Source organism: Zerene cesonia, chromosome 14 (assembly GCF_012273895.1).
Source record: "Zerene cesonia ecotype Mississippi chromosome 14, Zerene_cesonia_1.1, whole genome shotgun sequence".
NCBI lineage: Eukaryota > Metazoa > Arthropoda > Insecta > Lepidoptera > Pieridae > Zerene > Zerene cesonia.
Window position 1 is genome coordinate 2,911,108 of NC_052115.1, and position 26,949 is coordinate 2,938,056.

Below are 26,949 nucleotides of genomic sequence, written 5' to 3' on the forward strand. Positions count from 1 at the left end.
TATTATTATACAGTTTATTAGTAAGCATAATACCAATAAATAAATGCTGAATAAGAACTAAACAACAATGAGCTTTTATTAAATAAAGCCTAATTATACTGTTAACCACCAAATTTAAAAACAGGAACGATATACATAATATATGTAATCAAACAGTTTGTTTGTTTCATTATAATATGAGTATTATGGTACATACCTGTACTCAGTTTGTACCACAGATAAATAATAATATACTTTTTACTCAAACTTGTGAAACCCAAATCACTTAAATTTCACAATTTGTGTTCAAACTCGAAGCAAACTTTATTTGCAAAAGTCAGAGCTGTCGGTGAAATCCAGTTATTTTACGATGAGTTGTTTTTACGCTATAAATCTTTTACTTGAAAAAAGTTTGTAAAATGTTTCGGTTATTACGCTTTGTTTCGACTTCAATCAATCTACGTTCAACGATCAATTTATTTGAAATAGAATCTTAGTACTATTTAGATTTTTGACCTATATAGATTTTTTTTCTTTCTCTTGTTTTAATTAATATTAAATAAAAAAAAAGCTTATTTAAAATTCTAAGAATTTCGTGCGTTATTAATTTAAGACCTTTGCATATTACAATTAACCATGACACCATTAACTAACATAATATACAGGATAGCCTAATTTATGGATAATATGATAACTGCAAGTAGAGGCACAGAATAATAAGTACACGTAGTAAAGGTTCGTCGGTGGTTCAAAAATACAACCGTTTTGTTGCTTTTGAAATTGTCGAAATTTATTTAATATTTAGTTTTATAGCATTGAAATGCTTTTTATAAATGAGAAAATTTTTAAAGAAAGAACCGTTGCTACGGTTAGGTAAAAAACGCGGGTTCGAATCCCGCCACGTGATCAAACTTTTTCTATTCTTTCAATAATTTGTCGAAATATATTTCAAAAATTTAACAAAATTGCTCCCTATGCCACTGTGGTAATACTACATGTGAAGGAAATTTGTCAATTTGTTTTCGATGTTTTATCCCTGGACAGCTTTTCTATCAAATATGGCTTACCATATTTTCAAAAGGCGCATGCCTATTTTTTATAAAAATAGATGTAACTCAAAATGCATGTTTTACTTATTTTTTCTCAAGTTTAAACTGACATACAAAAAAAGAAACATGCACGTTTCATGAAGTTTCATTCCGAAATAGCATCATTCACTGTATTTAAGCATATAATACACACAAATTTCCCAACACAATGCGTCAAGAGCTTTTATTCTTAATTTAAAAAATCTTAAATCTCTCCATCTGCGACAAAACGTTTAAATATACCAATAATACCAACTGCAATATATTCTGATACGATCGCAACGATGCACATAACAGTTGAAATTTTCTTTTGTTTTCAGTCCAAATGAAACTGTTCTCATAAATAAGCCCGGAAAATAATATCAGTTCAGTAAATTGTTACCTGTCACGCGATATAACTTGCATTTTCTATTTTAAACGAATGGCATAACAAAGGCAACACAATAAAAAATTATAGAGTAAAGATTCCACTGTCTTTTTACCTTAGTCGTGCCTTTGTCTCGTGATAAAATTAAATAGAAACTTCGCTTTGAACTTGGCTTCACTGTTTACTATTTTAATTTGAAAATGCTGCTGTACGTTTACGTAATATTAAATCCGTGTAACGCAATACCGATAGGAAACACAACACTAACTTCTTTATGGAAAGTCACCAAGTTCTTCATGGAAAAAAGCAAATAGCAGTGTTATTTTATATTTCTGGACTATGTGATGAGTATGAAAGGATATTTTTTGTTTTTATTACTGACATGGGTTTTATGGTAAAAATACTTTTTGTTTTGCAGTTCTTCCGAGAATTTGGGCACTCTCGGAGCTAGGGACGATATGCCGCGAGGCAAAGGGATTATGATTAAGAAAATGTTTGGACATTGCCTTTGACAATACTTAAGGGCATTGTTTATGATTCGATTGATGATAGCCAACAGTACCTATTTTAAGGAAGCGAATAAAACTAATCCTCGAATGTATGGATACTGCACATAATTATTGCAAATTCTAAATATATGCATATAATGCGTATTAAAAATCTATTGAGTATTATAAATACGGATGGATGTTGCATTATCTTTTTTTATATTAATGCAGACACATACCTAAATAAAAAAAGTATTTATTTGAATCTAATATAAAATAACATAACGTATTGATCCAAGTAAGCAGATAATCTACGAGAATCGAAACCACAACCGCTCGTTGTCATGACTACGCGAAAACCATTGAGTACTCAGCGGAGGCGATTTGCGAATCAACAACGCAGTTTCAATGTAAAATAAAATTTGATTTATCATTTTGTGAAACAATTCCATTTATTCTAGAGATTATTATGAATCCATCATTTTAAACAATCACTCTATGATTTAAAATGATGGATAGCCATTTCGTAGTGTTAATCTATTAATATTATATTTAAAAGGCATCAGTTCTTCATCAAAATCACTTGTATATTTGGTACTAACAGTGATAGAAAGATTTTGCGAAATAAGATTTAAGTAAGGTTATTTAAAGAGAAGTAAATGGTATACATTTTTTATTCTGGTAATCAACAGAAGCAGATTTTTCAACTGATCAATCTTTTAACGCTCAAGTTGATGACTGGATTTCTGATAAATCAATGTTGCTCATGATTTCGACAAATTTCTAATATGAACTCTTATATGCCAATAAGTTTACCAAGGAGTGAATATAATAGTTATTTATTTATTTACAAAAAAATTCAATAAAGGGAACAGATAACATTTTATATAGCTTTCTGGATATATACCACCAATTACAGGAAATTACAACATAATAGTTAACAAGACTGTGTTAAAGCAATTACATAATAGAAAATGATAAAGAATTATTATTCCAATATTTATTTACAGTTTGATTTGTTACATTCATTAAAAGAATAAAATAAAACAATTTAAGTAATTACTACAATCACAATTAATGATTTAAACTTTGTTGAGAGTAGTTAAAAATGTCTATTTCATACTTATTAAAACATACTTATAAGATTAAACGTGGTTGGATCTTATCTTCTTCCCTTAATAACGTAAACACTACCGTAAAGGTGTTTGATGTTTCACTTAGCATTTATCGATCTCTTACAATATAATACGGAAAATACCGTTAGCTTTGGCTTTATCGCCACTTTTTAACGGGCTATTTGAAATAATATTACGTAAATATATTAATTTTAATATTTGAAATGCTGAATGCTGCTGAAATGGAAGTAACTCTGTCTGTCTGTTTGATTGTCTCTTCTTCACGTCTTTCTTAACCTTTGACCTAATCGCTGTAATATCAGCGGAACGTGAACTGTGCGAGTTAAACTAGGACTGTCCAGATTTTCCTTTAGCTACGCGGTCGGTAAGCTAGCTTAATATTAATATTATTCTGTTAAAGTTTTAAGAATTGCTTTAGTGTAAAGTAAATGTGTTCTGGTAAATTTTCTATTGTGCACAACAAATTAACAGAAGCAAATAATGTAGTAAGAAGATTAACATAGAAGTGCTCATTCAGATTGTTCCTGATTATCTAGCTCAAAATGTTAGAACGTTATTTGGCTAAGGGCTTTGATTTAAATGTTGTACATATAAAAGCTAGGTATCAGTCATCTTGACTATACATATGAAGCTGGTACATGGATATATATAAGCGTAAAAAATTGTAAATTTGAGCATAATTAAACGTTTATATAAGAAAAAATGTAATAATATTTTTTCCTACACGAGTTCTGTCTAGACATTGTCAGTTTATATACGCAGGTCTACCTGACCTAATTCTTAGCTATGGCACCGACAGAAAATGTCACACATGTCTTGTGTCACCCACGAAACCCTTATTTGGGGAACTTCCTTGCTTGTGTTTGTGAAATAGTTAACGTACAATCCGTCATATTATTCCCCTAACAACATGTTAGGAGAAAAGTATTTAAATATTTCATTCGATTTGTGTGATATTAGACTACATATTTTTCTATTAACAAATCTCTTATAAATGTACTGTAACCAATTTATATTGCCACATAACAACCGCTTTATTACTGTAAAAGAGAGAAGGTATATTTAGAATTATTTAAAATCTACACATTAATAATACGGCACCAGTAAGCTCCGCATTCTGTGAAATTTTAGTCTGTATGGGATTCCATCTTGAAATATGTACTTCCAAACTTTTAATTAAAACATAATCTTATCTATTTAATGTTTCGAGTAAGTAATCTGTTATACAGTCTTGTTCAGGTTACATATAGGTTACTTAGTATTCAAATTCATATATATTCTGGATATTATTTCAATTCTCTAAGCGAGACTAGGGGAAAAAGTGATCTATTCAAAGAAAGTTATACATTGCATTGTGCACATGCATGCAATACTTAGCAATAGCACACATACTTGCCACCTGTCTCTGATTCCATTGACAATCATAGACGTCCATTCTACAATCTCTGCATTTCTATTCCGACTGTACTAATCGATTTCATTGTTAAAAAGCTATGCTGTTATGATTTATATTCGAGCTTACAACAAATTTATAAATATGTTATACGTGTCTATTAATGGAAATTTGTAGACTTGAGAATAATCATTTCATTTAATTCTCGTAACCTTTTTAAACACCACCTACTCTAATGTTACAGTATAATATATCATATCCAAAGGTTATTTCCTTTCTTGTTTTCTTCATCTTCGTTTGTTAATCTTCCTCACTTATATGTGTTGAATAAAGTATATTGAATTGTATTGTGTTGTAATAATGTTTGGTAATAAAATTGAATAAAGATTTATGCGACTTGGACAATCCATCGTAAGGTTTATCTTCAATATCATTTCAAACAACAGTTTGTAGACCCAAAAACCGGCTAATAAAGTGGTTAAAGGCGCCTCTTAGCACTGAAGAAATAATTCCCTTTCTCCATAAATGTAAAACCTCTCCAATATCTGGATATTATTTAGAATTATTTGTATAAACACTCACCTCTTTTTGACGACTGCTATTAGAACGGTGTGTTGTGTATTTTTCAAGCCTCGTATAGCTCTGAAACAATATACAGGCAAATTTTAATAAAATTTTAAGATGTCATGGATCCTTTAAGAGCTCGCTTCTTTGAATATTATGTTAATGTGATGTAACTACGTAAGATGACAAATAACGTAATATTAACACTTTGTTTTAGGGTAATATAATTTAATAATGGGAGTTAGAGTTTCACTTTAATTGTATTATGGAAAAAATGTAATATTAGAGGTGTACACAAGATATTTCAGCATTTATTATAGAGCCCCATAAGATGATGCTTTTTTATTACAATTCAAAATTGTTATAAATGACGTTCCAGAAAAAAAATTAAATGACTTTGTTCCTCCGCAATTTACAACGAAAAATGCATTTTAAACATACTATAAAACATTATAAAATAATTCATTTTTTAAATGTTACACAGCAGTTTTTAGCATTCTTATATTTGTATATTTAAATATGCAATTAAACACTTTAAATGTGAGTAATTATTTTCATGTTTATAACGTTAAGTGGGATTCGGTAAATATTTAATTAGTGTGTTTTTTTTATATACATCCAAATTTACGCTTTGGGACATCCAATATACATGGCTATATGGCTCATATTATTTTTATAAGACGCGAAAGTTTAGCCCAATGGAAGTGGCCACAGATCCACTACGTTAAATGATTACTTAGCGTCAGCGTAGTCTAGTTTTATAAGTGCTAATAAAAATAAAAAATTATAACATTCTTTTAATGCTAATCGATCCTAATCGATCACTTCAACAATCTCATAGATAGAACATGATTTATAATAAAGATGTTCATTTGAAAAAATAAGTCGGAAGTGTACGAAGACAATAAGAGTGAATGAAATTACAGATCGTGATTAACTAAGTAATTTAGTTTTTGGTGAAAAAATCTACCAAAGATGTACCTAAAGATATAGTAGAAACATTGCAGGATTCTTTGACTCCTTATATTGCAATTATACAGAGTATAAAGACCTTCGCCAAGTAAAAGTTTAATAAATAACATCGCTTGGAGACGAGGATTTCCAAAGGGAAGCATCACATCGCTTACTGCAGAAAGCAGAAAACGGTCACACATGTCGTATTGAAAAATGGAGCAATTTGGTGAAGTAATAAAAGAAACTGTTCTTTGGGGCACATTATATCTATTAAATGAAAAGATTGTTAGCGACTATCAGGAAAAAACTCCTAGCAAATAATATGCTGATATGCTATTCATCAAGCCATCGCAAAGGCTCAGAATAAGGAATACCTTTAAGAGAAAAAATTTGAAGGCAATAATGAAATGATGGCCGCCGTCTAGCGTTTTATGGAAGGCCAATTTGAAGCCATTTCTTTTAAGAAAATTGAGAGTTGAGATGAAATGTGTTTGATACATATTTACTTGTAAGGAGGCTATGTAAAAATATTCTTTTAGTGTTTATTGTTGTAATATTCATTATAACTTTTAGATAACACATCCTAGACTATGGCCGTAGACACACAAGACTTCAAATCCTTTGTATATGGCTAAATTGATATCTTTGAAAGTGCGGCTTAGAAACAAAAGGGTGCCGATGAGGGTCTCAGAGATCACGCGCTGAATGCGGTGGGAATTTGCATGATAATCAGTTTTCAGTTTGACTCTGCTTAATTTAGTATCTGCGGTAAAACTTTACGACAATACCGTAAAATTTTCTAACCTTTTGCACATTTTCTGGGTGTTCATGGTTGTGACTTCTCGAATGTAAATAAAAGTTTATCCTTTGTAGTTAATTATTCCGTGTGTGTATTTGGACACACAATTATAGATAAATGTATTATACAACAACACTTGCAAATTATGTATTTGTTCTATAGATGGGATACGCAATGCACATAAAAATAGGAAAATACCACTATAGTTTTTGAGAATCTCATCCGTCAATTATTATTCTTCAATAATTGTACGACTGCACAGAATAATAAGGATATCGTTTTCCCAGATTTTAATAGTTCGTTTGCAACGTTGTTTCAATAAAATATTTTAGTGAGGATTAATGATTCGCAATTTGCTTAGATATAAAGAGTTTACCGATTTCTTATATCATTATTTTAGGACACGATTTCATGCAAGGACGTAAATAGGGGCAAGGCATTTGAAAGGCAATATTTCATATATGAAATGTTAAGATTTTTTTTAATATGAATGAAAGGTGCAACTTTCATTCGAAGTTTATTGTAAGGAGATTGTAAAAATGAATAATTTTTTAAAGCTTATTATTATATTTAATATTCAATGTCATTAATTTTGGATCACCCCTAAATAACTGTAATCTGCATTCAATTACACGTAATCGACTTTGTTAAAATTAAATATTTGATGTATAAAAAATTCTGCATGGTAAAAATACTATAAATTGTACAAACATTTCATATCTCGGGTAAAAAATTGTCAAAGAGATTGAGGCTTTGTGGAACTGCAACAGGCTTGAACATGACGTGGTTTATGCTCTTAAAAATCATTGGGATATTGTATCAAACAAAGGAAACCATGGATGAAGTCAATAATATCGTTGCTTTGTAATTTATTCTTGCGGACTGCACGTCACTCGCACTAACGTTGAGTATTTCTGTGATACAAGCTTTTACGATTTTCCGATTTGAATTCATATTTAAATTATGTTGTCGCAAGATTATTGAAAATCCCCCCCATCGGTTCCAAGCCTTGTCGTGGCGGGGGGGCTCAGTAGCTCAGATTGCACTCTGGCACTCTGAGTGAAGCTAATTGGACGCGGAGGGGCTGGACGGCGGTCAGTGGTCTGAGAGACTCGACCGACCCGACGGCCAGGGGTCCTTATAGCTGGCTGGCTGGTTGGCTGGCTGGCCTGAAGGCTGGCTGGCTGCCTGGCTGGAACCGGCTGGTAATTCGGTAGGCTCGCTGGCTGGATGGTGTACCGGCTGGCAGCCTGACTGGAACCGGCTGCCCCACCGGTTGGCTGGCTGTAATGCCGGCTGGCCGGCTGCCTGGAACCGGCTGGTTACCCGGCTGGCTGCCTAGCTGCCTGTAAGGCTGGCTAGCTGGCTGGCTGGCTAGCTAGGATCCCCCGAGTGGCCAGGTTTGGCTCTGGTGCCGTTGAGATGCGGCGAGGGATGGCGGCCAGTGGTCGCGGCCTGGCGGTTTCCGCTGGGCAACAATGGGGCTGGAGGTTGATTGGGTCTAGTTTGACTCAATCCGCCTGACTGGCAGGGTGCCGCACTTGTGCGGCGGTGGATGGCGGCCATAGACCGCGTGCGATGTGTTTGCTGGTAGTCTTACTACCAGCACAGTTTGGCGGGATCCCGACGCGTCGCATTGGTGACGTGCGGTGAGTCCTTGTAGGTGGGCGTGGGGCGACGGCTGTCCTCCGACGGCCGTCTGCCAACTCGTAATCCGGTCCGTGGGGCCGGACCGAGGGCCGCCACCTCCATGTTGTGAGGTGGGGGCTGCGAGGGAAACCTCTATAAAAGTGCGCCGGAGGGCCCCCCACGTGTATCACACATTAGGATGGCCTTTCGGCGTGCGCCCTCCGGTCGGACGGTGTAGGGGCCGGGGGTTTGGGGAACGCCGATGGTGGAGCGGGGAACAATCCATCGTTGGCGAGCGGGCGGCGTAAGCTTGTGTTCCAGCTTACGTCGCCTCGGGGTGGTCAACCAAGCGGAGGGCCTGGAAACGGGCAACTGCTGGGCGGGACACGCGGTCTACCGCGCGCGGAACACATTGTACTCTAGTACAATGTGTTCCCGCAGTCCCGTCTAAAGCAGCGCGTCGGAACACAGTGGGGTTTTAGTCGGTAGGAATCCGACATAACCCAGGGCTCCTTCCCCGGGTGCCGTGGGTATCTTATGCAAAATTTCCCCACTTAAAAAAAAAAAAGATTATTGAAAATAATTTACCATTGTGGATAATAAAAATGTTATATATTCTTCTCTTTATGAATATTTATTTCAGCCTATACTTCTCTATTAATCCTATCCTACTATCCTTCCTACCAATATTATAAATGCGAAAGTTTGTAAGGATGTGTGTGTGTATGTCACTCTTTCACGCAGTTCCACTGAACCCATTGCAATGAAATTTGGTACGTAGACAGCTGGACAAGTGGAATAAAATATAGGCAACTTTTTATCCCGATATTCCTACGGGATACGGTCTTATGCGGGTGAAACCGCGGGGCGCAGCTAGTACTAATATATTACTATAAAAAAGAAAAGATTTTCACGCCAGCATGTTTGTTATGTTTTCACAGAAAACCTACTGGACCGATTTCAAAAATGCTTTCAATATTAAAAAGCTGCGAACAGCTAGTTAGGTAGATTCTAATACATACATTTCCGTTTATCTTCGTAATAATGATTTTCACGCTAAAACGAATCACGAAAATTACTTCATGTATAAAAAGATGCAACCTTAGAAGAATTTTAGCGAAACAACATCGAGGGTGTAAAAGGGGAGATCAATGTTTTATAGGGACCGAGTCGATGACTTTTTCTTTAAAGTATCAAGTGCTTACTTGATACTTTAAAGAAATCTAATACGAAAAGTTATGTCACAAAATGGGCACTGTTTAATATTAATATGTCCGGGGGATTATATTCGTTTGAGGAAACTCAATGCGCCTTTTTTGATTACTTACCTTCGGGGATTACAATATTACTTAGATCATGTTCATCAGCGATCCTACTTGTTATTTGTTTTTCATAATGACAATTCTGTTTTTATAATATACTAGCTGCACCCCGCGGTTTCACCTGCGTAGGAAGATCGTGATAAAAAGTTGCCTATATGTTATTCCATTTGTCCAGCTGTCTACGTACTAAATTTCATTGCAATCGGTTCAGTGGTTTTTACGTGAAAGAGTAACAAACACACACACATTCTTACAAACTTTGGCATGTATAATATCAGTATTAGGATGAGTATTACACTTCATATAAAATGAAGCCTTAACCTCAGGAATCCAAGAAAAATTTCAAATTGAAGTAACCATTAATTTGTATTATTGGTGTTATTTTATAATTTTTATCAATACAAATTGTATTGTAAATGAACAAGTAACTACTTGGTCAAGTCTCTTTTAATAATCTAAACAATTTAAATAAATAATATATATGGAATATTGGGGAAGAGGATGTTTTTATAAGCTGTCCGCTCTAGCTTCACCCATAGTACGATTTATCTACTCATAAAAACCTTCCTCGTGTTTAAAAAAACGTTGATAAAACATCAGCTAAATTGGTCGAGCCGTTCTCGAAACTGAGGTAACTAAATTAGGTTTCATATAAATTCGTTTAGCAACACATTTAGTAAGGAATTCATTTTTACATACGTAGATCATTTCTAACAAAAACCTAAACCATCTTCAAATAGAAAAAGGACCACATGGGAGGCACCAGATATCAATAAAAAGAAGAATCATAAAATTCGGTTCAACTAGTAAAAAGTAACAAGGCAATAAACATAAAAACTACAGTCGAATTGATATCCTCTTTCTTTGAAGACGTTTAAAAACAAAACTTGAGGGTACATAGATATTAGTATGGCGAGTGTCTAGCGCAGTTTGTATCAGTATAGTTAATACCAATATGAAGTAACCCACAAATCTAACCATATTCCATTAGTCATTAGTCGCTAAGGGCACGACAAACATGTCGGAAGAGTTGACGAGCCACAAATGGCATATGAAGTGTATTTAGGTCAGGCTTCTCCCAACCAAAGACTAAGTTTAAGGGGTGGAATGTTTTATCTATATTGATCTGGTCTGAGTGATTTGAATAGACGAATCAATCAAGTTTAGTGTTTGCGGATTTACGCTTGTTAATAGACAGAATTTGATATTCCAAACATTTGGTACGCCGTTTTTAGAACAGCATTATTTGATTCATACCATCCTATTTATTCACTTGAATAAACTTTTATTGAATAATAAATGCATGTAAGTTTTTTTCTTTATACCTTGCGAAATCTATACTAAGTCCTGATTTTCAATTACGGTTTAAAATCAAGGTCCGGTAGGTATAAGTTAGTTAAAGTTGTACGTTTTTAAGTTTCCTTGTTTAAAAACGTTTACTTGTACAATTTTTACTGTTAAAATTACTGGACTGCTCCGTTAATTTTGGATTTTTTAAATTTTTGCTTGAAGTTTAACATTATACGTATATGTATGTTTGTAGAGCGACTATTCTCAAACTTAACCTACGTGAAACAATAATAATATACCTTTCATATTTTCATCTACAATCTTTCACTAGAAATTTATAGTACATAGATAAACTAAGGTAGGTACAAATATATATACTTATATAAATTTGGTCTTGAGCAATTTTCCTCAATGTTTGAGGAAACACACGTTTTCCTCACTCATAAACGTCATTTAAATATCGATACTGCTTTCAACGCGACATTAAGAGCACGCATTGATTTGCTCCAGTTCTATCTATTGTGTGAAGATACGACTAAGGCTGGCGACGAACTAAACCAAAAACTAATTTTGTATTAATTAGAATTTATACAATTAGAGCACATTTTTGTAGTATTTGTACCTATGTATTTAGTTATGTACGTTGTTTTAGTTATGTACGTTCTTTAATTTGGGTTTTTAAACTTACAGTGGATTAGAGATAAGCTTTCCAGCAAAGGAACTACGATATTTTCTTTAAATAATTTGCTATGATATAAACGGTGTACGCAAGGGTTAAGCTAATCAGTACAATAACATAAAGTCTGAAATTATTGGAATGTCACCGATCCTTGATACAAAACTAATTATATTTTGAGTTAAAACTGAGTTATCAAAACTTGTTCTATCGATTTTGACGTTAAATAATAAAAAGCTTAGCTTAGAAATTAAAAACTTTTTAACGGATTTTAATCGCGATTTATTCATTACATTATTAACCCGACGTTTCGAACACTTTACAGCGAGCGTGGTCACGGAGAGATTTCATTCAAAAGTTTTTAATTTGTAAATGTATAATACTCGCGTAAAATCAAACACAAGAAAATACTTAATCTAGCTTAGCTTGCTTGCTTGCTTAATTATTAAGATTAAGGAGAGAAGCCTACTCTTTCTGTTTCCACCGAAGTAACCAGCCATTTCGATTAAAGAGACTTTCAACTAAACAACACCTCAATTAAAATAAATTTGCAAGCTGCGACGGTAATGTATGGATGATAAATACACAGACACACGTGACACGTCAAACTTATAGTACCCTCGTTCATGCGTGAAGGATTAAAAACCTTCATCCTTGTTTTCAACCAACTTCCGCTTCATTTCAAAATGGCTTACGTCCATGGCCAATTAGCGTCACTTCTGTCACGTTTGTCCCAAGTTGTGATCGCCGTGACCAAGATAACAGTCACGTGCTGAAAATTTGCTGCTCTCTTGATTGATAAATTTTATTATGTTGGGCAACATTTTTGACAACCACCATGACGTCCAAACAACATAATTTATTTTGATTTTCGTACAAAAATTGTACGAAAATTGATGTTGAGGATGATCGATTCATTTTTTTTTTAATTTTAACAAACTCACAGATAACCGCACTATTTAATCAAAACGTTTATCACACTAATCACACTAATATTACAAATGCATAGTTTTGTTTGTTTGGAAGTTTGTCCGTCAATCACGCTCAAACTACTCAACGGATTTTGATAAAATTCGGTATACAGACAGGGTATGAGCAGACTTGGGTGATAGGATAGGATTTTTATCCCGAATAAATGCTTCCTTGGTATAAAACAGCAATATTGATATCCGAGCGGAGCCGGCACGAACGTCTAGTTTTTAATAACACATTTTTTTCTCACCATATCATATATCGTTGAAAAATTAATTAAACTCGTCAGTATTGAAACAATTTGAAAATAATAAAGGATTTATTCACAAGTCGGTCTATCTGTACGGCAGAAAATTCGTTAATATTTCCAATGACATACTCTTTATAAGGCTTTAACCAAAGCGTTTGTCACCTTGTGTCGAAGCACTCTCATATATTATTTACTTACCCCACGTGATTTTGCGACTCTTAGGAGACTTTTATTGTGTTTGTCAATTAATCTACCTTTAACCTTTACCCTTTACATTTTATTGAACAAATAATATACGATCGAATGTATTTGCATATCTTTATGGGAATTCGTATTTTTGCTTCAAAACATTTTGGTACAAATTTGTTAGAGAGGTTTACACACTTATTATAGAGTGATTATGTAAAATAAATAGAATTTGCAGTCTCAGAATACCTCACACGCACTTTAGAGGTCACTTAATTACAAATGTGTTTGTATGTATATACGTTTTTGTTGCTCATTGTAAGGCGTAATGCTGAACGAAATTAGGTTAAATTGGATTCAAAGATACGCCTAATAAACCAAAAGTCCATCTTATCTTAACACCACGCAAGCGAAGATGCGGTTGGAAGCTGTCTTTTGTGTAAATCCTTTGCTTTTTATTAGATTGTTGTATCCTTTAAAGCAATATTAAACTTTGAGCGCAATATGCCGACGTAAATCAAGTTGGCAACTTTATTAATTGCCGGGAACTTGGCCAACTGAGCGGTTATTGACTTGTCCATTTAGACGAAACTAACTGAAGTTTACTTTGTTATACGATATTTATGAAATAGAAGCAAGTATTGGGATACACGCCTGTTTTCGCCGCCGTTCCTTCATTTTTCTATAGATTTCGGTAACGTCTGTCGAACCCTTTTTACTCATATTAACAAGTTCAATGAACTGGTCAAACTGATAGGTATTTTATGCATGACTCATAAAAATGGTTTTAAATACTAGTAATGTGATATTGTAAATAAAACTCCGCGTTTGTTGGTAACATCTTGCCGTCTGAAAGATCATTATATTTCTAATATATTTGCTATTTGTCACACCTAACCTATTTATTTATATATTTATCTGAAATACTTTTGATCATTAACCATGTACGTCATATATAATGATAAATATCGTATGAGAAATTATAAAAGGGAAAACAGGAAAAAGCTACCAATTTGCACTATGTAGATATACACACATAGATATAAACTATATAATAACATAGACTAAAAATTACATACCCTTATTACCCTTGTAATTTGCACACGTTTGAACAAAAGACTTCTTATTTTATAAGCTATGAGGTTACATCTCATATTTCAAGGATAACTGGATATGCTATCGCCCCAACCTTGATACAAATCGTCAGGATTTCTACATGGATGGAGAAGAGGAAGTAAATACTGGTCTATTTCTTATTCTTTGCTTATATAGATTAAGGTTGGATACATAACTACTAGATTTGATTTATTAATAAAATACATTCTCCATTTTCAACCGACTTCTAAAAAAGGGAGAGGTTATCAATTCGACCTCAATTTTTTGGCTTTTACCTGAATACTTATAGAATCAAATTTACAATGTAAACCTATAATTAATTGAGCGTTTATACCTACCTATCGTATGTACAATTATCTAACCATGAAGTAGTTATTATGTATATATATTCAAAATCAATATTCCTGACATCCCTCATACACCAAAAGTGGACGTTAAAAGCTTTAAATTTAATTATTTGCTTTATGAATAACGGAATTGAAGTATATCAGTGCCATAAAAATAGCAGTCGAAGAATATTCAATTACGCCCAAAAGACCGGAAAATGTCCAGCGAGAGGTATAAAAATATTACGTCAAAATTGAATATCTCATTTCCTTATTAATATCAATGTTGCAGGAAATTAGTTCGGACGCTCCGAGTATATGTAGAAAAGTAATGGAATAGATAAATCGTATTTACTTTTTTGCTTGCCTTTTATAAACTATTCAAAAATGATTCAGCGGAAATTTTTCTAAATCCACCTTACAAAATACATCTATTTATTGAACCAATTTACAAATGTGAGTGAAATTTATTTATCTTATCGTAAGATATAATTAAACAAGTAATAATACCAAATAATAACTCAATTGCTGTGTTTAACTCCTGGGTACAATACCCTTATTATCATAATTTATGGCCTGTCCATAAATTATGATACACATTTTACCACGTGTTAAATATTTCAATGAATATGATAGCGATACTATCGTATACTATGCCTTCGTAGCATTAATAATAAGCTTAAGGAAAATTTGCTTTCAATACAGTTACAAATAGATATAACTTAGATAGACGTTCGTGCATACAGAAGAAAATGTTTCATATATAATTTCGTCCAGCTTCGTTGCCTTTCGCCCCTGAATCAAATTTCACAAAATCTCACTAGAGGGGGTCGAAAAATTCAAAAAACGTCACGCGTAATAAATGGGTGGCTAATCCTATCCTACTAATATTATAAATGCGAAAGTTTGTAAGGGTGTGTGTGTGTTTGTTGCTCTTTCACGCAAAAACTACTGAACCGATTGCACTGAAATTGGGTATGTAGAGAGCTGGACAACTGGAATAACATGTAGGCTACTTTTTGTCCCGATATTCCTACGGGATACGGACTTACGCGGGTGAAATCGCAGGACGCAGCTAGTATATAATAAAATTATTATAATCTATATGCAGAAAAGATTTCTTAGTCAGTTGTAATCCTAATACCTATTCACCAGATTTATACATGATAAAGAATACAAAAATGGGTGTAAATATAAGTACAAATTTCGTTAATATTAATAAAGTATTAAACGAAGACGTATTAAGTAATAAACCCCTAAAGCAGAAGTAATACACACATACTATATAAGTATACGCTTTTGGAAATAAATTAACATGTGGAGTCTACTACTTTCCTACTTATCTATTTAGCTTATCGGAACATATATAACCTATATTTTTGCTATTAAAAGATACGTGTAATCTTTTCCGATAGTTTCTATCAGACAATACGAGCAAAGTGACTTCATGAACGTACAGGATCTATGCATACAAATAGGCACTTGTGGATTCATAGGCTATTTGCGACGGGAGTCTATATAAGCGCTATTCTAATTTACTAAATGGAATATTTTTAATCCATTCCAAACAACGTGGGGATAATTAATATGAGTAATGTAATTAGTTTCGAAAGGTGTGTATTCATTTGGGATGGATAACGTATTCTCATCATGAGCGGAATGGTTACAATTTCTTTTTGTTTTTATGTCATCTGTACCTACATTTTTGGGTATTTATTTACTTCATTTGCTGTGTGATAAAAACTTTATTTGATGGCAGTGGATTCTTTATTTATACAAGAACAAAGAATTGAATGCAATAAGTTTAATGGTAAAAAATATTTAATAATTAGTCGCTTTTAAAAACTGAATATGATAGTTGCATGATTTAATTCGCGTCCTTCTAAAAAATTTGAATCATGTCTTTTATAATCTAATTGTAAGAATCGTACATTCTAAAGAGCAATCGTATCCTTTAATTTAGATTCACAGCTGAATACCGAATAGATTTCCTTTTATTGGAATTCCCAAACTCAATTTATACAAAGAATATCTCAATCATTTGTGAATTCGACTATCTGAAATATTCAATGAGTAAGTAATATGCTTTTTATAATTAATTTCTTTTCTGCATCTATAAATAGCCCGTCCAGATCGAGTTCAAGAGTATTCGAAACGATATGTGGAGCACGTGCACTCAATTTAATCTTTAAACGTCCAACAAAAGGCTCGTTGTAATATCGGTCAATAGATGTCATTGATAAACGAGGTCCCGTCAAAGAAAGGCCGATAATCTATCTGCACAATGGATGCAAATTAAACTGCAGACAACAGTCAATAAGAAGATTTATAGACCGCGATTTGTTTTTTAACATCCACGTGTGATATGTAAATGTGTGGTCAGCGAGCAACTATTGCTTTATTGTTTGGTTAAATATTATTATTTTATGTAACAGAAGCACAATGGTCTTATTACTAGAGCTCATATTGTAAAATGATTAGATTTGTGTTTGCTAATGAGGATTTGTTTTAATAATGGATTATTATTGCGTTGTCGTAGGATAAATTACACGAATTATAGGATGCAGAATACTCGTATGTCCAAACAATGTATAGAAAAGTTTCACGTTTAGTTAATGGTATTTATTTATACACGCCTGATAATAATTGTTAATAATCTAAATGAAATACAATTACTTCTCAGTCTAATTAGATTCATACATCAAAACCAGCAAGCGATCATAAACATAGTTTAAAAAAGGCATGATATAGCATGTCTGCGAGGATCGTAAATTGAATACCAGAGAATTCGCCTTATTTCCGTAGCATTTTATTGCGCGGTTTTATAAATCGGCTAGCGGATGCTCAACGGATGTGTACTATAAGTCGTTGATATTAAATTCTTGCTTCATAAATTGCGCGATAATTCAATAGGAAAACAGGCGGGGTCAGTGATTTCATTCTGTCGAAATTAGACGTGAGCAAGCTTCTTTGTAATGTCTCTATTTAAACACAGCGAAATGGAGAACAACGGGAAATTTGCGCTATTGTAGTCGGATCATTATTTTCGTTTCTTTCAGCTGGCGCCATTTCACTATAAAGATTGAAAACGAACGAAAATATCTACACAATAGAGCGTAATTTAGTCATGTCGTTTTGATTCGTTTACGATTTCTGATGTAGATATTGTCAAATCATACATTTTTGATATTTATTTTGTTGATACATACATTGAAAAGAATTTATTCGTTTTCAAGTTTTCTGAATGAGCTATTGTGTTTCTAAAACATGTTGTACAGCTAAAAAATATTCTAAGTACTAAGTAGTAATATATATTTGCAAAATCTGGTAAAATCATATTATAAACGCGAAAGTTTGTAAGAATGTGTGGACGATTGTTACCTACTTGTTGTTAGATAATATTTGTATGAATTTTCGTAAATAGTGGATTATGATCTAGATTCGCGGGTTACAGCTAGTAATATCAAGATTAAACCGCTATAGAAGTCGCATTAAAAACAGTTAGTAGTTAGTACTTAAAGTTGCGACTGCGACATGCGACTCACCTAGCCAACAACGTAGCGTCCATCAATTGCGGCTGTCGCGCGTCTACAACGACAACATGCGGTATGCGCGCGTCGGAGTCGCGTCGGAAGGCGTCGAGCGCCTCCCGCGCGCTGCGCACGGACCTCGCCTCGCCGCCAGCGCGTGCGACTGCGTTGCATGCGGCTGCGCAGACGCGCGATGCGCGCTCCGGGAACACGCATAATAACTGGATAGAGAGGAAATCTTGTAAGATATGGCGACAGTTACTAGCAGTCAATTATTAGTAAGTACGACCGATGTCGATGAGTCAAAGTTTGCAAAGCTGATAATTAATGAAGTTATAAGATAAATTTCAGTTCATTTTCAATACATCTTAATTATTTAATATGTGATATTATATAAAAATGTTCGTTAAATTTTGAATCATATAAAGTTTCCATAAGAAAACGGTTGAAGTAACTAAAAATGGCTATTCTACCATGCAAACTGACTAAAAAATTAATGTTAACGTTTTCTATTAAAAGTCCCTCGTGTTCTTAAAAATCATTAACGGATTATTAAAAAAAACAATAAATAGAGCAAATTCATACAAAGGATAGGATATCAAATTTAAGTACACAATAAATAAAACAAAAAAAATGTATTGAAACACAAAATTAATATTTCAGACTAAGTAATTACCTCTAAAGGTTCCGGTGGGGCGTAGAAAAGTGCATTTGGGATTTGTGCGGGCGGCGGGGACCTGTTCTGCAAAGAGAATAATTCTTGTAACTACATATTAAACACTTAAGATAATAAAATCATATAATTAATAGTAAATCATATTACTATCGCGTTCAAATTTCGCACAATAGTACAATATTTTTATAGTTCGTTTTCGTCGTTCATCTTTGAATTTATGGTAAAGGACATTGGACTTTAGTGATATTTTCAGCTCACACTTAATGAAAAATAATTGCCTAACATATAAATATTAGAAACACAAATAAATTACTACTTAATATATGTTCTTATAACCGGCTAGTTATTTTACTTGGGGCTTAGCGTAAGCATAATAAATCCTTTCACCGCTATTAAGATTATCGCTCTTGAGTCTAAATTTATGCAAAATGGGTGTTGTTTTAATGATCTATCGACTGGAAGTGTAATTAGAAAGCTAACTCGAAATAGTTGCGTAACAAAACCGATATATTATGGTGATTATTGATCGCGTTTATAAAATAGGATTAAGATAGATTATTTCAAGTGATTAAATAATTATTCTACATGAGTTTCAATAGTAATGCAATCTAATGATAAATACTATCAAATCATGCAAAACTATTTTATACATTGAGTTGAATGTATCGTGGGTTGTCTTCTTCACAGATAATCACAGATAATCTTTTGTTACATACTTTGAGTAAGCTTTAGTTAAGTAAAAGTTATCCACGGTGGGTATATTCATGAGCAGTTAGTCATCTTGCGAATGACTAATTTATATTTGGCAATGTGTTCGCTGGAATAAAACCAAGAATCGTCAGAGTCGTAGATAATATAATACCTAGTATAGAGCGAATGTCAGAACTTAAATTTTTATAACTATAAATTAGATTTAGACATTAAAAACATTTTAACGGATTTAAACGCGATTTATTCATTATAGTATTAACCCGACGTTTCGAACACTTTACAGCGAGCGTGGTCACGGGGGACTGAGATGATACATGTTTTGTCGTTAAAAAGTTTTTAATTTCTAAATGTATAATACTCACGTAAAATCCAACACAAGAAAATACTATAAATTAGATATTTTAATAACAATAATTATTATTTTTAAGAAAAACGAACTAAATATTCACTATTCAGAAATAAACGAACACACGGTGGGCAACAGCTTCAAAAAAAAAAATCATCAAATCACCCAGACAAACGGTCTGCGGTAACAAACAAAAAACATGCAGTCGAGTTGAGAACCCCCTACTTTTTCAGGTGAAAATAAACGTAGGTATACGTATTACAATTATACACAAGAAATAAATAATTACTATCCATCTTGAGAATTAACAAAGCGCTAAATAATCTGGCTAGAACGGAAAAATAGTACGCCGCAGATGGTAAGCTCTTGTAAATCTCGAATGGTTTCTATCTAGACGTCCCGAGGGATAGCCCGGGATCAAACTAGAATTGCCAATACTACGGTCTCACGTAACTGATACTTTAATCGTCGGTTTCTAATCCACACTCTCGAGTGGATTTTTCTTGTTTTCGTTGTATAGATATACGAAAACTCGCGCGTGTTCGGGGCGGATTTCTCGACAGTTCTGAAAGCTTGGGGCTTTGAGCTTATCAACTGTGAACATCTAGATCATAAGTAGTGTAAATTTGCTTAGCGTTTAGAACATTTTTTCAAGAAGCATCTATAATTGTTTTTCAACTGCAAAATAGTAAGAAATTTCACCTTCATTGAACTTTTTCACTTCTAGATTAGAAATTTTATTACTTGAATTTCATAAAGAATTTAAAATATAATTATTAAACAAGTACACCGAACAACTCCCACCCTTATAAAGAGAATTGAACTCAATCCAGTTAAAAATTTTATAATTTTAATCAACCATTAAGTTGAATTATTATAATAAAATATTTTTATAACAAATGAGATACATTAAAGTCCAACTTGTTTCACCAGAATTTTGGCATTCTTTACGAAGAAATAATACATCAAGTTAGTGATAAATAGGCGGTTTCTATCTAAACAATATACCCGTAAGTGCTGTCCGTCCTTTGTTATGTCCAGTGAAGTGGGTTGAGATGGGACAAACAATAGATATCTACACTAGTGATAAGTACTTGTAAATATCTCAATATTTAAATTCGCATTGGTGCTTATATTGAGAAATATTTGAATAAATTAGGAGAATATGGCGGAGGAAATGTTTAAACATACTCGCATGACAGTAGTAGCAGCAGAGTTATATCTAAATAAATACTTGTAAAGTGTGTTATCAAAATTTGCTAAAATAACCCTTATTTTATTAAGTAGCTAGCTGTTCGCCCCGGTTTCACCCGTAGTACATATATAGCCCATGTCACTCAGTGTAAGTGCAGCTTTCTAATGGTGAAAGAATTTTTGAAATCAGTCCAGCCGTTGTGTGTTGTCGTGTCGAGGGAAATACTAGTATATTCATTTTTATATGTATAGACTAATTTATGAAAGGGATGCGTTGGTTATCATACGAATATTATAAAAGTTTTTATAACAGTTACATAAAATACATAAAAAATCTTACGCACATAATTTCGACTTAGCAGCCACTACTTCTTATATGTTTAGAACCTTATATTTGAAATAATAATAAAAACATAGGTTCCTTTTATCATTGGCGGGACATTAAAATATGAGAATTTAAAAAAAAAAAATAATTTATATCTTTTTCAACCCCATGACAATCCGATTGGAAAGCCAATAAGAAACTAAGAACTGCCCCAGGCTTAACAATTCCTATGGTGTATCTATCAATCAAATCATCTATCAGTTTCAAATTAGTCTAATCAGATAAATTGATCATCCGACAAAGTTTAACAATTTATTAAATATAGCCTTGGAAAAATCATGTTCAAATAAGATTTATCAAACAAAGAGAAGCTGGGAATAAAGGAAACAATAAACGTTGTTTTGATGTTTGAAGATGGTTCCGGTGATATCCGGAAGGTATATAAATTGTTCAAACAAGGAAAGAGAACCTATATATTAGAGCCTTAAAGAGGATTAATAGTTCTGTATAGAGTCTTACATTGTGAAACATTCAGATATTAACTGGTAGAACTATCTAGAAGTATTGTATACCGAATTTAGATCAAGAAATGTAGCAAATTTTATACGGGTCCAGCTCCCTATTTTTGCATGAAAAATCTTCACAATTCCTTATTATATACAAGAAGGATTTTTATTAATGTTAATCGCTAATGAGTTGGATATTACTACATTGTTTTGATTGACAATTTTTAAGATATTTATTTTATTATTAGATAAACTGATTTATAAGATTCGCGTAAATGAAAACTGAAAGGTTGAGTCTCTCGGTGGAAACTGAAAAAGGGTCTAACGTTTAACAGGTCAGGGATAGTGTGTTACCATTCGAACGTAAAGGATATTGATTCGATCGAAATTGAGATGAACTTCATTTGTCAATGTCCCTTACCACATCAAGATGAATAGATTTTCGTAATGTATTATAACTTATTTTGTAATTAGCCGATCAATAAGTAAAAAGAAAATCTTTTCAATTGTCTATTTATCAATGTTCATGGGTGTTGTGACAGACAGACGGACAGTCAGAAAGTCTCATTGATAGTGTCGCGTTTTATCCTTTGGATACGACTCTAAAAATTAAGAGGCATTTCGATAATATATCAAAGGTACCCGCATATTTATTTATAATATTGATCATATAATAAATTTATTATATATAAATATGAGTATATTATGAAGTACATCATGACAATGAACATCTTAATATCCTACTAATATTACAAACGCGAAAGTTTATAAAAATGTATGTATGTTTGTTACTCTTTCACGCAAAATCTTCTTTTGGGATCTGTATGAAATTTGGTGCAAAGATAGATTATGGTCTGAATTAGCACAAAGGCTACATTTTAGCCGGGTTCCACGCGAGTGAAGCCGCAGGTTCCAGCTATTTTCATATAACCCAATATAATTTTATGCAAACACGTGTTTCAATATCAAGTATGAGTATCTTCCTTCCCGTAAACATATTCTTTCTTAAAAAACCAATATAAAAGAGTCAAACTCACATGTAAAGATAAACGAAGATATCTAAATTCCACATTTTGCATCAGGATTTCAAATTACGCGCCCCCTCAGCCACTTACTTACATTTAAACTAACGTCTCACTGTCTAACTCTTCTAATAAATAGTCCTACATAGAGGGAATGTTCATTCGCATGCAATTATGCTGGGTACTAGTTGCTTTCGAGAGTTTAATCGTCGGTTCGTGGGTTCCCAACTTTCCCCTTACCTTTCCTAGATAATTATAGTACCTTTGACTTCTCGGTTACGCAATGTTTCAGCGATTAAATAACTTTTATAGGGCCGTTTCACGATGTCCTAACTGGAGCGAGGTAGTGGCTGACGCAATGTCACAGATTCCGGTTCTATTGATCAAGTATATATTGATTGTAATTTTGAATTGCTTCATGTAGATGTACATACTGTTAGTTTCTTCAGAACAGAGAAGCGGAGGCGCTGTAAATTTTATGTTTGAGGGGTCGGAATGTATAAGTGTAAGGTGTACTTCTTTTAAAATAACTTTGTAATGGCACCAAATAAAATAATTCCAATAGAATACAAAGTATGTTTTTGTGAGTTCATATAGGTAAATTTTATATTATTTCTATTAATATTTTAAGTTAAAAAGAGATACATTAACTAGCAACGAAACTCACATATTAGGTTATAATCCTACTGCCACTATTATTATAAATGCGAAAGTTTGTAAGGATGTGTGTGTGTGTTTGTTGCTCTTTCACGCAAAAATTGCTGAATGGATTGCAATGAAATTTTGGTACGTAGACAGCTGGACAACTGGGATAACACATAGGCAACTTTTTATCCCGATATTCCTAAGGGATACGGAATTACGCGGGGCACAGCTATTGTAACATAAAAGGTTTAATCTCACAAAGTAGTGCTCCCAAAGCAATACCTACTAACCATACATTTTTTTATTGAAAATTTCTTTAAATATTGTAGTAAAACAATGAAGTCTCCCACATAATAATTAAAGCAATTAAAGGAAAATATTCAGGTTGATACGAGTTCTGTAAGTATGGAATTCAAAGTATCACAATATAATCTCGATTCCAACAGAATTTCTTTAACAATTCCTAAGAAGGTTGAGCTGATATGTGCCCTTGACACCTATATGACAACGCTGGGATATGCTTAGTATTCAGTCTATAACACCGCTTCACATTACGTGATATCGGTATGTATTGTAGTATTACAAAACGCTGCTAGTTGAAGTGTGAATAATAATAAACTTTTACAATAAATGAAATCTATGGAGCTTTAATAATGGCGAAATAAAATTTTGACCTTCATTTTCCATTGATTGAAGTATATTGATGTTTCTTTGTTATGTCAACCACAGATTAAAATTTTCGGCTGTCAGATGCACAAACAATAAATGTTATTTGACAAAAATGATGAAATCTGTATTCTTTCAAAGTTGTTGTTTATTCTGTAATTACACCTCTCCTCAGCTCTGTAGGTGTAAATAGAATTATAGGACATGTTAATTAATACTCATTGATTATAATTAATCATAAATGATTCGCTAATCCGCATTTATAAATAATACGCTTAATAAATGCGGATTCCGTCAAGATACGTTTTCCTAAGCAATTTTTATATGACAGTCCATGATACTATAATTACACTTTTTAATTATTTTCATAATTTGATCAGTTTACAAGAAATAAGGTACTTATGAATGTCAAAAACGACACAAGTACAAGGGATATATCTTTTCGAGCTGATAATTTGTAAAATGTAAATTTTAGCACGCGAAATCATAATTTCACATTTTATGTCTGTGATCGGCTTTGCTAAGTAGTTGATAAGATTTCGCTCAATTTATGGTTTTTAAAGAGTGTGTCTCAATAATTTAAGTTTATTATTGCGTTTTTAACGATTTTCAAAAATTTAATAATATGTGCTGTTTGTTTATACATAAAGTGGATGATTACAAAAAGATATTTACAAGACCTTTGTTACGCTATTGATTTATTTCACAAAAATAATTGTTAGTTGATTAATCTCTTAATCTCTATACATATATTATTAGAGATCATTACGCTTTGATTGTGCTCAAATTTCGCTACGATGAAACTACAGCTCGATTCAAATATATTTTTTCTTCGTATCATTCACATAATAAATAGTTCTGCACAGTTTAGGACAGGATACGGCTAGCAAAATATACAAAGTTATTAATTTTACTAAATTGTGCAGACACGATGAAAAGTCAATTACATACAACGCTGACAGTAGCACAGATTAATAATCAAGATTTCGATAATTCGACATCAAACATGCTTTGCGGTTATTTTATAATAACACAGATTAAATATAGGACAGGTGAATAATGTAAGAATGAAGACTAACGTATTATTACGAAACTTCCTACTCTGTATGCATTGCTAGAGATGAGAACGTCGAACGTGAGGCTTGTTGTAGGTCACAGGGGCATCGTTCAATACACATAGGTACTTGGAGATATAGTCGTATGAAAGATATTTGTGTATCAATAGCGGATATGCCTGTTTTAGTCGGTCCATGTATGTGGGGAGTGGAGACACGTAGGTAACTCAAGGATCATTACGCTAGTCCCATTTTGTATTTGTTGTATATATAACAGTTTTAATGACAGATGTGAAAGTGATAAAGCTAATATATCCCACTTCCGAAGCTATTACTGTATATTTATCTTCTACCCATCGGTAGGCCTATTAAGGTCGCCAAACGTAGGTATAAAAAAATATTTTTCAATAACTTTTATTTTTCACATTATTTGACCATGAAATTTTATAATAAATAAATAAAATAATATTATTCAAACTTTGAAAAATCTGACAAATTATGCAATTCTCGGCTAATTAATTATTTGATGACGTTTGTAAACAATAACCCAAAGATGTTAAATACGCAATGTTAAATAAATCATTATATTATAGAGCAGACGGCCATAAACTATATTATCCTCCCACCATAGTACCTTCATAAAACCAGGATTAAATTACACTCACGCCGATTTAAGACATGTCCAGAGTATAACAGTATCAACGCGTGAATCTTGAACCTAGGCCATATGTTTCAATGTAATTTATTGATTTATTTTCATCCATTTATCATCTTTGACTAACAGTAAAAAATACCAAAACGTAACAATGAAAAGAATTATTTAAAATTTTAAAAATAACGTACAATTAGAGATAAAAATTCATTGTTTAAAACACATATTTTTACAAATATTTCGTCCATATTCGTCATGCAAATTGAACAAAATCTTTTAAAAAGCAGTGGTGGCTCAGTGGTGAGAACCTCGGACTTAAAAATCGATAAGTCGGGGTTCGAGACCGGGCGAGCGTGCAGGAAATAAATTGATTTTTCAATTTATCTGCGCATGTGGATAACATCACCACTGCTTAAACGGTGAAGGAAAACATCGTGAGGAAACCGGCATGTCCGAGAATTAAAAGTTCGACGACATGTGACATCTGCCAACCCGCACTTGGCCAGCGTGGTGGATTATGGCCTGAATCCTCATAGGAGGCCTGTGTCCCAGCAGTGGGAACATATATGGGCTGATGATGATGAAATTGAACAAAATGCATACGTCACTATGTTACTAAAACACAATGAATATTTCCGGAATTATTTCCTTTAATTAGGTTTATTATAAGCCATATTCGGTTTATTACGTTATAAGCGTCTACCCACAACTCTGACCATTCGTTCCAATTACTGTAATGAATGGTTTCAATGTAGAACGATATGATGCCACAGAGATTTAATATTAATTATTATTGATCAAAATTATTGCTTTATGTCATTGTTTTCGTAATTTAAATATTAGTGATTATAATAACAATACAAAAGTAAACATCAAAAAAGCATTATTGTATACCAGAATGAACCTGTGATGTAGGAAATGCTGAAAGAATGTCATTTTAAAGGTGAAAAAATGCAAGCGCAATATTTTATAAATATATTAAACACAACTTATATGCTCCGAAGATTCTTGCTTGGATCGTTTCTAAATTCGTGGTTATCGTGGGTAAACGACATCTGTAGTAATCATCATTTGATTTTTCCGAAC

The 26,949-nt window shown here is 33.0% G+C and overlaps 1 protein-coding gene across 3 annotated transcripts in view; it reads right to left on the reverse strand.

Annotated features, from left to right (window-relative positions):
- Positions 1–26,949, reverse strand: part of LOC119831751 (high affinity cAMP-specific and IBMX-insensitive 3',5'-cyclic phosphodiesterase 8-like) — a 136,201-nt gene that overhangs the window by 21,977 nt on the left and 87,275 nt on the right. For all 3 annotated transcript variants that reach the window (XM_038355238.1, XM_038355237.1, XM_038355239.1), the window contains 3 exons: positions 18,742–18,807; positions 18,081–18,286; positions 5,034–5,093 (listed from right to left, as the gene is read on the reverse strand). In XM_038355238.1, the coding sequence (XP_038211166.1) occupies positions 5,034–5,093; positions 18,081–18,286; positions 18,742–18,807 (332 nt within the window). The remainder of the gene's footprint in view (positions 1–5,033; positions 5,094–18,080; positions 18,287–18,741; positions 18,808–26,949) is intronic.